The 14,044-nt window shown below is 38.6% G+C and overlaps 2 protein-coding genes across 6 annotated transcripts in view; one reads left to right on the forward strand and one right to left on the reverse strand.

Moving 5' to 3' along the window:
- The window catches only part of SMAP1 (small ArfGAP 1), a 207,306-nt gene extending 200,313 nt beyond the window's left edge, over positions 1-6,993 (forward strand). For 3 of the 5 annotated variants that reach the window (XM_049895313.1, XM_049895320.1, XM_049895329.1), the window contains 3 exons: positions 2,761-2,929; positions 3,765-4,072; positions 6,042-6,176. In XM_049895313.1, the coding sequence (XP_049751270.1) occupies positions 2,761-2,929; positions 3,765-4,072; positions 6,042-6,176 (612 nt within the window). Of the gene's footprint in view, positions 1-2,760; positions 2,930-3,764; positions 4,073-6,041 lie in introns of all 5 variants that reach the window. The other 2 variants (XM_049895294.1, XM_049895303.1) reach the window with 1 other exon arrangement.
- B3GAT2 (beta-1,3-glucuronyltransferase 2) overlaps positions 6,979-14,044 on the reverse strand; it is a 50,784-nt gene continuing 43,718 nt past the window's right edge. The window contains exons 3-4 of the mRNA XM_049895367.1: positions 7,621-7,769; positions 6,979-7,536 (exon numbers count right to left, since the gene is read on the reverse strand). Of these exons, the coding sequence (XP_049751324.1) occupies positions 7,450-7,536; positions 7,621-7,769 (236 nt within the window). The 3' untranslated portion in view covers positions 6,979-7,449. The remainder of the gene's footprint in view (positions 7,537-7,620; positions 7,770-14,044) is intronic.

The raw sequence follows: 14,044 nt of genomic DNA on the forward strand, positions 1-14,044 counted from the left end.
GGTGAACCTCAGTAGTGGCTTCAAGTCTGAGTTAGAATTATGTCTGGGGACTGTAATCTGGGGGTTCCTCCGGTCTCTGTCAGACCAGTAAGTCTGGTCTTTTTTGTGAATTTGATCATTTGTTCTACATTTTTCTCCTGCTTAGTCCGGGACCCTCTATCATAATCCCAGTCAGAGCGGTCAGTAGTGGTAGCTGGGCACCATCTAGCTCTTCTGGTCTCACGGTCATGTAGGCTGTGGTCCATGTGGACCATTAGTCCTTTGGACTGATTGCTCCCTTGGGTAATCAGTATTTTTCCCTCTCTGCTCCATGCTAGAAGAGACCAATATTTGTATCTTAGATGGCTGCTTGCAAGCTTTTAAGATCCCAGATGCTACTCACCAAAGTAGGATGTAGAACATTGTCTTTAAGAACTATGTTGTGCTAATTGATGCAGATATCCCCTGAGTCTATAGTCCTTTGCCTTCGATCCTGGGAACTTCATCCCGTGAGATGTTTAGTTATGTCTAAAGGTTTCCCTGACTATGCCACTTGTGTGCTCTATTGTCTGTATTAATATATGAAGAGTACTTACAGTCATGTATTTAGAAATTTCCACCTCTGAACCTGTGTCTGCCGGTGGGTGTGTTCCTTTAGTCCCTCCCTCACCTCTTGGCATATCTATCTGTGTATCAATTTGTAGATTATTGTTTGTTGGTTCCATTGTTGCAGGATTATCTATGGTATAGTAGCTACCGTAGTTCTTTATTGCTGTGTTCATCTCAAAGTGTCCTCTCTTGCCTTGGTCACATTGTGCTGACTTCTCCCATATTGTGTATTGCCTTTCCCTTTACCAGTATTGACTCATATCTACTACCTCTTTGGCAGTTTTCCCTTCCTTCCCCTCCCATCCTTAGTAACCATCCAAGAGTCTTTATTTTTCTTTTCCTAGGTGTAAACCTTTTGTTCTTACTTTATAAAAGTGGACTCATATAGTATTTGTCTTTTTGTGGTTGACTATTTTACTCAGCATAGTGCCCTCCAGATTCATCCATGTTGTGAGATGTTTCATGAATTTGTTGTTATTCTTTGTCATTGTGTAGTAATCCATCGTGTGTATATGTACTACAGTTTAACTTGTTCATCTGTTGATGAGCACTTAGGTTGCTTCTAACTTTTTGCTGTTGGGAATAATGCTGCAGTAAACATGGGTGTGCATATGTCTGTTCATGTCATGGCTCTTAGTTCTTTAGGGTATATACCTAGGAGTGGGATTGCTGGATCATATGGTATTTCTATTTCTAGCTTTTTGAGGAAGCGCTATACCATTTTCTATAGTGGTTGTACCATTTTACATTCCCACCAGCAGTGTATAAGAGTTCCAGTCCCCCCACATCCTCGCCAGCATTTGTTTTTTTTTTTTTGATTAGTGCTGGTGATGTCGGGAGTGAGATGGTATCACATTGTAGTTTTAATTTGCATCCCTCTAATCACTTTTTTTTTTTTAATCACTAGCATGATCATGAGCATTTTTTCTTATGTTTGTTAGCAGCCTGGATGTTTTCTTTGGTGAAGTGTCTCTTCATTTCCTTTGCCCATTTGTTGATTGGATTATTTGCCCTTTTTTTGTTGTTGTGTTGAAGTTTTCTATAAATTTTAGAGATTAGACCCTTGTGAGATAAGTTCTCTTTTTACTCTTTTGGAGAAGTCTCTTGTTGAGCATAAATTTTTGCTTTGTTATGTAACACTGACCTGCTGTTCTGCAAAGCCCTTCTCTTGGTCATAGGCAACTCTGTAAGGTCATAATCTTTTTATCCCTGTTTTTTTAGAAGAGACAGAGTGTGAGGTTACGTGACACATCACAGGGCACATGTGCAGTGAATGGTGGAGCCAGGGTTCTAGCCCAGACAGGCTGGCTCCAGCGCCCATGTGCTTTTAGCCTCTGTGACCTCCTGCCTCTTCACTGTTAGCCTGGATACATTTTATTCAAGGGCATTGCTATGCAACTTTTTCCCTGCTTAAAACAAGTATGAATATTCTTATTTAATGACTGCAGAGATCATTAAGTGAGATTATCATTATTGTACATCTGTGTGCAGGATACACGAGATTAAGCTAAAAAATTTTATACTAAATATCTGCATGTATATTTGTATTCATCTGCTCTCTTCTCCAAAAAATGGAGGATAGGTTATGGCTGATAGTATAGGTGGTCGAGGTTTTTATTGTACTTAATTCCTGGATAAATTTAGAAGCATTCTAAAGTTGAGGTTAAAACTGGTCTTAACATAGTTCATAAAAATCTCCCAATGCAGCTTTGAAAAAGCCAAAACCTTTCCATCAGCCATGGCAGGACCCTCTTGCAGTCCGCGTCACTGTAGAAATGTTCTTTGTCCCAAAGGATACAATTCCCTCAGCTGTAGTCGCTGAGGGAGGGAGATGCTGGGGCATCTCAGGTCCATACGCCTGCTGTTGAACCCAGTGTGGTCTGGACGTGAGGAAAGAAAGCAGTATCTGCCTAGCAGGTAAACACAGCCTATTATGACAGAGCTTTGATCTACCTCTTTTATATTAACAAATTCAAATTAAGAAAACACTGAACATTTAACTTAGATGTTTTATGTAAATTTGTGAATGATCCTCTTTAATGTCACCATTTTACTTTCTTCAGTTGTTTGATTTCTGTTCAGTTTCATAACTTTAATTTGGATCTTAAGTAATGGATGAGCTATGCTTTACTGTGCGGAATTCGACAGCTTGTTTTTTGGTGTTTTTCTCAGGGGACGCTCACTGTACCAGCAGCTGCCCCCCTGTCTACAGCACCGGGGGATCTTGACCTATTCACTGAGCAAACTACAAAAGCAGAAGAATCCACAAAGAAACAGCTCTCCAAAGACTCCATCTTATCTCTGTATGGTACAGGGACCATTCAGCAGCAGAATACTCCTGGTGATTGTTCCTGAAATCTACTCTCAGTGAATTGCAGTGACATTACTAGAAGTATATCCTCGAAGTAGCAATTATATTTCTTCTCTGTATTTTCTATGGAATGGGTGCTTTTGTTACTGCCATTTACATAGCGAAAAAACAAATGAAGCTTTAGAATTAAAAAACACACAGGATTCACAAAACTTTATTCATTTAGAATTAACAAGCTATTCACGTATCACTTAAATAGTTTCACAAACTTAGAGGACATGAATTTGAAAAATTATTGAAATTTGATTTGTGTGAAGTTTGTAACTTTGAGTACAGTATGATATTTTCTCTGTAGGTAAACAATAAGCAGTCTGAATTATCACATGGTTCCAAAAACCTTTGAAATATATTTTATAACTTTAATATTAGCACTGTAAGATTTATTGTTAACACAGTTTTAATATCTGTCAGGCCGTTTCCTCTAAAATAATGAGCTGCATTTCATATATATAATCTGCTTCATTAAAGCCAGATACAGTCAGCTCTCACTTGTATATTTGATAGTGGTAAAAGTCAGCAGAAACAACATGTAACCTCATGCTACCTAGTTTGGTCTTCAGAATCGTGTGGCTACTATGTGAGATTTATTTTTCCTAAATTTGCTCAGGCTAATAGTTGATTTGTCTGCATTCTGGAAATAGCCAGCTCTGAGGGCTAGATTGATCTGAACAGTAGGAACATCCAGACAGAATTAAAATTTTTTGCTCTGGGTAGTTCAGAAAGACAAAACTCCTTTTGCTGTGATTATAGAGGTGAGTACAGCTGTATGTAATAATCCCATTTTCTGTTCATGATTATGTTGCAGGTATGTTTATGGGGCCTGCAAATATACCATTTACCTCACAAGCACCGCCTGCATTTCAAGGTTTTCCATCAATGGGCGTACCTGTGCCTGCAGCTCCTGGCCTTATGGGAAACGTAATGGGACAGAGTGCAAGCATGATGGTGGGCATGCCCATGCCCAATGGGTTTATGGGAAGTGCACAAACTGGTGTGATGCCACTTCCTCAAAATGTTGCTGGGCCGCAAGGAGGAATGGTGGGACAGATGGGTGCATCCCAGAGTAAGTTTGGTCTGCCGCAAACTCAGCAGCCCCAGTGGAGCCTGTCACAGGTAGGGATTATTTACTCTCCAACTTCTCCCAGATCAAAGAAACCACAAACCAGATTTATTTTCTAAATGGTGTTATTTGTATGTAAGTCTACTGAACTAGCAGAGAGAACTAAGTAGGGGTAATGTATAAGGTCAAAACTTTCTACAGATACAATGAAGTTTTATCAAATAGACAAATGATCTGTGATTGTCCCTATATTTATTATGTAAAAAAAAAAGTTAACCATTTTTCATTTCAGATTGTAACACAGTTGTAATGGTGAACGTCCCCCATTTGTAACAGCTAAAATTATCTTGGGTATCTTGAAAATTCCTTTTCTCCTACCTTTTGAATTAGCACTAAGCTTTAAAGCCCAATAATAGTATGGTACATTCGTAGTCTACTTAGACAAACCTATACTCATGTTCTGGTTTTCTGTAACTTTCACTCATTTAGAAAAAAAATTCAGCTTCATTCTCAAAGCACTATTTTGTGAGGAATCTAGGCTGTTCTCTATGTCATGTGGCTACTACTACCCATGGATTTGTAAAGATTCTTTTTATTCCAAACCTTTGTATAAAGTTTTTTCTTTTTTTACTTATCCTATGCTTATTTCATGTTTAAAAAGAATATCCACTGGTTTAAGAATTCCTGTATGAACAAGTCAATATCTGCCTCAAACATACCCTTCATATTATAAAGTCCTGTTTCTGAGTTAATTTAAACCCCGAAGAGGACATTTTAGTATTAACCTCTTGCAAATCCATTTTAAGTGCTGTTCTGACTTTTTATAGAGGAAGGCTCTAGATTCCTCTTCCCTTGGTATTTCCTGTTTGATGTTCTTCCAATGTTTCTGTAATCTTTGTCTTGGCCAGTTGTTTTACCTTGAGAACATTCAGGGAATGGTCTACAGCAATTACTAATGACTGTATATCCCATGAATGCCCCTAGTTGTTTCTGCTGTCACCATTTAAAGGAATATATTCCTTCAAAAATTATAAGGGCCAAATGTCAGTAACAGCTTTGGTGTGGCCAGTATGCTGAAGTGCACCCAGCTCAGGTTACCTACCCTTCAGACACGCCTTATCAGTGATATAGTTAACGTTAGTAGTATCTTCGAAAAATTGCAAATTAAATGAACTTTATTATTAAGACTACAATCTAACCCTTATTAAGACTACAATCTAACCCTAAGCACAGGTTTTGAACCCGCTCTGTACTTTGTGGTAAATCGTCTCACATTTCCTTATCAATCTCAGAAGTTAAGTGAAAAACAGGGAAACGGTTAAGATATATACTTGACTGTAGGAAAAGAAAGATATGCAAATCTTACATTTTATAGTATATAAAAAATTTAGATGTTAGGTAAGCAAAAAAATGTATGTTTTTATGACCATTTTTAAAAATATAAAGTATATAAAGCCTTTTAAGACTTTAATGAAGATAGAATAATATCTATCATATGCATATCATAGGAATAATTTTGAAGCATTCTATTTTCTAAAATTTCCTTATCCTTAGTAGTTAAAGCACAATATCCTAGGATAGTTGAAAGTTAGAATAACGGACTTGTTCTGTATAACATACTCATGTACCCAGATCATTGTACTGAAAGATTGCTTTGGTACCTTTTTTCAGTGTGGTTAATTAATCTTTGGAGACAAGACATTGAGCCTAGAAAGTGAATAACTATAGTACGATTGAGATCACTTTATGACAGCGCTAAAAAGTTGAAGAAGATAACACAGAAGTAGCTCTTTGCTTCCTGTAGAGAAATAATTGTATGGTAGTCTGATTCTACCCCAGTGCTTTGACTAATTTTCACACTGATGAGAAATACTCGTAGTCATTGCTATTAATGAACTTCTATGAAAGACAGCTGCTAATAAGATAGGGCAACTTTGTTACACAATGTCTAACTGTACCTAAAGAAGTAAGAATTAAAAGTGAAGTAAGCCTCTTAAACTAAGCCTTTTATATGTTTCACAGATGAATCAGCAAATGGCTGGCATGAGTATCAACAGTGCAAACCCTGCAGTGGGTTTTGGCCAGCCCCCCAGCACAACAGCAGGATGGTCTGGAAGCTCATCGGGTCAGACTCTCAGCACACAACTTTGGAAGTGAAAAATGCAATACAAGTTTCATCCAGAACTACCATCTGACATTCCTTGCTAAAATGCATCTAGTTCCCCTGTTTATTCATGTACATATTTTTTTTCCCATTCGTTCATATTAAGAATTACCTGATTGACCGTGTTGGTCTGTACTGATTAAATTTGATGTGGTGAAAAGCAGGTTGAGAAACCATCTTATGTCAAGGGCAGCTTTGCTCATATTTCCCATGATTTCCTAAACCACATTCGTTTGAGAAATCTGCTCAGTCAACTTGCATAATCAGTTTTACTCTCAATAAAATTATAGCTCTAATGTTTGCATATAAGGGAAGTAGTTATCATGTTAGTAATACCTCTAACAGTAAAAACCCTACCCCCAAATTAGCCAGTAATCCTGTAGGAAGGTACTGTATGATCAAATGTTTAAATCATATAAATAGAATGTAATGTATAACTGAGCACTGTTTTCTAGTGTATAAAATTCTTTTATTTCATCATTCACTTCACTGTGCTGTTGTTATGATGATGTGCTTAACAGGGAACGTGGCTAGTGAAAGGAAGATAAACCTGGATGTTACTATAAATTTAGTTTGACAAATGTTTAAAGAATTCAAATTTTATCTGTCTTTCTCATGATTTGGATCTCTTCTTACAAACATAGTGCTAACGTGAAGACCTTTTTCTGCACTGTATGCAAACAGGGTAACTACAACAAAGCCACTTTCAATTCTTGAAGGTATATCCAGGTTTATGACAGTAATTGTGTTTACATTTTATGGTGCCTAGTATTGACAAAATGTTATTTCCCTATATTAAACAGATGAATCCATAGACCCTTTTTTGTGTGGATTTTATTTCCTGTAATATATATACTGCCAGCAGCCTACCAAAAACTACTTAATGTTTGAAAATCAGGAACAGTTAGCTGGCAAAATACCTGTCGTCTGTTTCTAAAACCTTTTCAGTTCTACAGGGCCAAATCGGGGTGGGAGGTGGTATGTAAGATCTCCAGAATGGTGTCCTGCAGTGTCATGTAGCTGTACTGTACAAAGAGGTTTGGTTGTGGGGGACACATGCAAAATAAATGAAGACAAAACATATCTCATACCATCCAATTAGCTTATGTTAACCAGCAAGCTCTGTTTGTACAGATGTCCATCAGATGACCATAAAGGCTGTTGTACTGAAGTAAAATGAACAATACCTGAATGCTCTGCAGCCCAAACTCCAAAATCCTCTTCCATATCCATTGCCAGGCAAATTGCATCAGTTGCTACTTCAATTTATACCTCAATTTTCACTGTGTCCAGGTGGTACTTTGGCTCATTGGCTAGATTAACCTTCTCTGTCCGAGTGTGCCACACGAGAACCTAAAGAGAAGGGAAATACTGTGGGTAGCCACATTCTTATTGCTGATACTCAACAAGGCCAAGCACCACAAGTGAAGTGAATACCTTGGTACAGTTGCTTGCTTTTGGTTCCAGTTCTTCAACTGTTGTTATCTGTTTTAGAAAGTCAGATTCTTGCATCCCTGGCTGGGACCCATGGCGCTTAAATACAGCTTTTGGATTGGACAAGATGACTTGCAGGCTTACAGCAAATCCTTTGTGAAAAGTTGAAAAAAAAAAATTTTTAAATGTTGGTGTACTTCTCTTTTTTCTATATGATTTTGAGTCACATCAAAAACAGTTTTTTAAATTGTGCCTACTGTGTGCCAGGTCTTGGTTTACAAAGTTGAATAGGAGCATTAGTTCACAGTATCAAAGGGAAAATCATTAAAAATAGTACATTCAGTGCAATGATTGAGGTGTATGTACAGGACGCATTTACTATAAAATATAAGTCTAATCTGCTGATAAAAGTAAATTTTATAAGGTGCTGATCCATAGAGGTTCACAGGGCCCCCACATTTGACCCTCTGGGAATAAATAAGAACTAAATGTGGCTGAGGAATCCCTGGGTGCTCTAGACAGCTGCTAACCAAAAGGTTAGAGGTGTAAGTCCACCCAGAGGAGCCTTGGGACAAAGGCCTGGTGATCTGCTTCCAAAAAATCAGCCATTGAAAACTCTACGAAGAACAGTTCTGTTCTGACACATGTGGGGATGCCGGGAGTCAGGGTCAACTTGTCAGCAGCTAGTAAAATGTGGCTGAAAATAGACTTCACCATCCTTCAGGTAGGAGAACCCACCCAGTTCTCCTGCTTACCCTTTAATATCATTTATGTTTTATCAAAACTGCACTGCTCTGGTTTACTTAGTATTTAGAATACTGATTAATAGAAGTCAATTAACCAGAAGATAATAATACCTAATATATGATAATCTGATTCAAATTTCTAATTTCATTCTACTTGGCGGGGGGGGTTGGAAATCAGTGCAGGAGATAGCAGGCAATTTGCTTTTTATATTTTTCAAGAAAACGAATCAGTGTTGATTTTTCTTAAATGGTTTGGTGATATAAAAAGTCATTGCTATTTAATCTGTAATTTAACAAACTCTGAAAAGGCTCAACCACTACAGTACTCTAATAAAAGCCATTTCAGCAATTACTAGAACCTTTGTAATTGTTCTGGAAGTCTGATGCTCTGGACCTCTCTGCTTCTGATGACCTAGGTGACACTGTAAAATCAGGTGCCCTTCCAGACGTAAAGCCATGAGGACCAATCCCCGGGAACATTTCTTAGCAACCTTTTGCCCTTCTCTGCATTAAGGGAAGTGATTTGTGCTTCTTTTTGCAATAATCAGCAAAGTAACTACCAAATGACACTGGGCAGTAATGGGGAAGCTGTGAGAAACCACAACTGGCATTCTCGTAACCTCCTGGCCAGTGTCATGTTCTAGATAGACCCTGCAGCCTTTATGAGAAACCTTAACACTAAACTGCATGCAAACACAACTTGGTACAGCCAGTGCTGAGTGAAGAAGAGCAAATAAACAATCATAAAGCATTAGCCTTAGGACTGGTCCTAGGGTCTTCCACCAATCCTGGAGGGAGGCAGCACATTCTAGCAAAAAGAACGCTGAATTTGTAATCAGAAGCTTTGGGGTTTTGCTTGGGTCCTTGCACCTGGAACGGTGACCAAGAAAGGTTTTCTTGACCCTGGAACGTCTCCATTTCCTCATCTGCAAGAAAGGTGTGATGCCTTCTCAACTTGGTGTCTGATGTAAAATTACCTAATATATGGAAAGACTCTATTAACAGAAGCACCACTCAAAAGATACTATAATACAGAAATTTTAAAAATCATTGTAAATATTTCATGTGGCAGATGGTAATGAGCCATTATTTGCTGATGGAAAAACTGGGCAGTCAGGAGGGAATGGCTTGCAAAAAAGCTCAGGGGGCAGGGTCCACCTGCATTTCACACCACTCTGCTAACAAGCTGGACGCCTTTCAAAGCAGGCAGCTAGAACAGCCACAGCACTCCTCAACAAGAAGCCAAAGGTTCAAAGTGCACACAAACTAAGTGCCTTTTCTAAGAGGTCAACTCTGATTTTCGTGTTGAAAGATTCCTTGCTTTTCTTTATGCGCTTATAAATAAGCTTCATCCTTTCTGACCAAGATGAGATCCTGCCCTTCTCAATCATGCTAAAGCTCCTGGTACATTTTTCACACGGCTTCAGGTACTGTTTGTATTTCCCCGTTCTCTCATTTAAAAAAAAAAAAATTAGATCTAAATTGTGCAATAGTCATTCTGAAAGTGATACGAAGCCACTTTAATTTCCATTGTTTTCCGCTAAGATTAATACATTCATCCTCATGGCCACTGAAGGATTCTGATGGATTATTTGCTTACTTTCCTTAGCTCAGGAATATCTTTCCAGCTCTTAAAGCAGCATTACATGGCAAAATCTACAATTTTAGCAAAGCTGATAACCAGTTGTGAAGCTGAGATCACTTTGCTGCAAGGCCCTTTCCTGGTCTCACCAGAGAGTGAGGAGCATCTAGAAGACCAGTATCCTGGAGAGGTTTTAGTGGGCCAGCATGCACCACAGTAGCAAAGTGTTTTGTTTTACTTTCTAACAGATGAAAGACAACTCAAGATGCTCCTCAATCACCTACCTCAATGTTCTTTGCCCGTGCCCTGCTCAGGGAGCTCTTCAAAGGAAGTAGGGCACAGCCAGCAGACAGGAACCTCAAGCTAAGGAGGCCAAACCTGGGTTGCTTCCTGGGAATCACCTGACCTGCTGTGAAGCAGGGGAGAGTTAGAGTTCTCCCTTTAAAACCAAGGCAAAGAGTTGTTAGTTTCTAAACCGCTGGCTTCTAACCTAAAATAAGTATCTTAGGTTTTCCTCATTTCCAAGTATTTATTTATGTACCATTCCCTTTTTTAGTAGGTGCCCCGGTGGTGCAGTGGTTAAAGCAACTGCTGACCAAAAGGTCAGTGATTGGAAATCACCAGTGGCTCCATGGGAAAGAGATGTGGCAGTCTGCTTCGGTAGAGATTTACAGCCCTGGAAACCCTATGGGATCACTGCGAGTCGGTATTGAAGGCAGTGTGTTTTTTGGGTTTTCCCTTTTTTAGTGAAATTAATTCGGTTTTAAAGATGCTTACAGTAGCTTTTGAGATACTAGAAGCCTTACAAACATCATGGGAGTAGGATTCTCTGTCCTGGTCAGTTGTCTAAAAAATAAAATGCAAATGAAAACTGGCTGTTTACTATAGAGGCAGGGTTTTGTGACTTCAGTCAAGTGGAGTGGGATATATTAACTTATGCTGAGGGACAGGGCCTGTCTCAATATATACTTACTGATTGCACCTTAGAAAGGAAAATTTTTAAGACATTCGAAGTTGAACAAACTATTTCCACTTCTAGAAAAGATGGAGCAACAAGGACTGGTCTTCCCTTACTGTCTTAAATAACTAAAAACTAGACAAAATATTTGAAAACAATGGACTTAAGACATGAGAAAAGAGGCACACAAGTCAGAGATCTTTGAGAAAAGGGAAACCAATGATGTGAGCCCTACGATTGCCCTCAGCTTACTGCTTACAGGGAGTTTGCAGGCCACACTTTTCAAGGACGGGGAATCCACACAGAGCTTTGCAGTCTCCTTGAGTTGAGGGAAACAGACTTCTGGGAGGCCAAGACAGCTAGAATTCACAGGGCAAAGTACTGGAGAGGAAGGAACTCTGTTAGATTTGTAGAGGGTTCTCCTCAAGTCTTCAACGAAGTATGATCAGTGAATCCTTGTGAAACTAGCTAAGCCAGGTAAAGAGTCACTGGAAAGGAACAGGTGGATCAGTTATTAGAGCTCTCTCAGGGCTGGGAAAAGTTCACATCCTAACAGTCAGATTGTAGCTACCTAATAATAGATGGGAATGCCTGGAAGAGTACTTGGAAGGTTATTGCTTCAGTATGAGGTCAAATTAGCCCCAACTGAAGACTGTATTTGGCTCTTCCTAACCTGAAAAACAAGCCTGAAAAAGATCAAAATATTTCCAAGTAACTATGTGCTAAAACAAAGCTCAAAAACACTTAATGGAATACAAAACTCACCCAGTACCTAAAACCCCACTGCCATCAAGTTGATTACGACTCATAGCAACCCTACAGAACAGAGTAGAACTGCTCCATAGGGTTTCCAAGGCTGTAAATCTTTATGGAAGCAGACTGCAACATCTTTCTCCTGCAAAGTGGCTAGTGACTTCAAATCGCTGACCTTCCGGTTAGCAGCCAAGTGCTTTAACCACGGAGCCACCAGGGCTCCTTTACCTAAAAAAAAAAAAAAAAAATAGCAACGTAAAATTCAAAATGCCTGAAATATGAAAATTACCAGCCATAAGAAGAAACAGGAAAATAAGATCCTGTATGAAGTGAAAAATCAACTGGAAACCCAGAAATGACACAGGTGATAGAGAACAAGTATGTTAAAACATAAATACATTTCATATGCAAAAAGGTAGAGGAAGGATTGAACATGCTAAGTAGAGATATGAAAGATACAAAAAAGACCCAAAATGACCTCATAAGGAGTGAAAAATACAATGTCTGAGATGAAAAGTACACTGGGTGGGATTAACAGCAGATTTAAAAAAAAAAAATCCAAGTTTCGGTGACCCTACAGGTTAGAGTAGAACTGCCCCATAGGGTTTCTAAGGAGTGGCTGGTGGATCTGAACTGCCGACCTTTTGACTAGCAGCCTGATATCTTAATCACTGTACCAAGAGGGCTCCAATGTTACAAAATAAAAGATTAGTAAACTTGAAGACACAAAGAGAAAAGAGACAGAAATAACAGAAAAATAGGTGAGGGGGAAATAGAAAAAAATTTGAATATGGCTGAAAAAATTCCAAAGTGGAAACATCAGTAAGAATAATAAGACTTGAGCAACACTATGAACCAGACTGACCTGACATTGACAGAATGTACCACCCAACAATTGAACAATCTTTTCAAGTGCACATGGAACATTTATTAAGATAGACCATATTCTGGGCATAAAGCAAGTATCAATATATTCCAAAGGATTCAAATTGTACAAAATACATTCTCTGACCACAATGGAATTAAATAGAAATCAATAATATAAAGATATCTGGAAAATCCTTGAAACTAGACAAAATATGTCTAAATAAAACAGATCAAAGAAGAATTAAAAAGGAAATGAGAAAGTAGTTTTAATGAATGAAAATGAAAAGACATCGAAATTTGTGGGCTGCATCTAAAGTAGTGCTTAGATGGAAAATTATCTTTTAAAAAAAGCAGTAAAACACTTATATTAGAAGAGCAGAAAGGTTTCAACTCAGTAAGCTAAGTTCTCACCTTTATAAACTAGGAAAAGAAGACAAAGTGAAACCCAAAGTAAACAGAAAAAAGGTAGTAAGAGTAGAAATAGAAAATAATAGAGTGGAATTAAAAGCTAGTGCTTCAAGTAAGTCAGTAAAATTGATCAATGTCTACCCATACTTATAACCAGAAAAGAAAGCTCAGTAGTTTATACAAACAGTACATGGCTGGGGTTCCAAACAGACTTCACTGACTCAGGAGCAAGCTGAAACTTACCAATCACCAATTGCCTTGCAAATCTAAACGTTACAAGTGGCTTTTTTTTTTTTAAATAGAGATTTCGGTGAAAATTTACACAGCAAATTAGTTTCTCGTTGAACAGTTAAAAGACAAATTAATTTGTGACATTGGTTGCCAACCCCGTGACGTGTCAACACTCTCCCCTTCTCCACCCTGGGTTCCCTGTTTTCTCATCTTTGCCTTTGGGCTGGTGTGCCCATTAGTCTCATACGCATGACTGAGCTACAAATCACATCCCTCACGTGTGTTATTGTTGGCCCTATTCCCAAACCAAACCAAACTCATTGCCGTCAAGTCAATTCTGACTCATAGCAACCCTACAGGAGGACAGAAGAACTGCCCCACAAGGTTTCCAAGAAGTGCGTGGTGAATTCAAACTGCCAACCTTTTGGTTTGCAATCGAACTCTTAACCACTATGCCCCCAGGGTTTCCCACTGGTCCTATAGGCCTGTCTAATCTTTGGCTGAAGGGTGAACCTCAGGAGTGACTTCAGCACTGAGTTAAAAGTATGTCCAGGGACCATATTCTCAGGGTTTCTCCAGTCTCTGTCAGACCAACAAGCCTGGTCTTTTTTTGTATGTCTGTGTGTGAATCTGAATTTTGTTCTACATTTTTCTCCCTCTCTGCCCAGGACAAGTGGCATTTTCTTTTGCTTTTTTGTTTGTTTAGATTCAGGTTGGAAATTACAAAAATAAGCATAAAAAGGTTTCTAAGCAATTTTTTTAATGATCTTTTTTTGTTTTTCTTCTGTCAATCTCTCATTTTGGGCTATTTTAGCTAAAGCAAGGGCCAGTGTGTATCTCAACATGTCATCCCGCACACTGAGCTAATTCATGGAGTGATAA

The sequence above is a fragment of the Elephas maximus genome, chromosome 1 (genome assembly GCF_024166365.1).
Source record: "Elephas maximus indicus isolate mEleMax1 chromosome 1, mEleMax1 primary haplotype, whole genome shotgun sequence".
Taxonomy (NCBI): Eukaryota; Metazoa; Chordata; class Mammalia; order Proboscidea; family Elephantidae; genus Elephas; species Elephas maximus.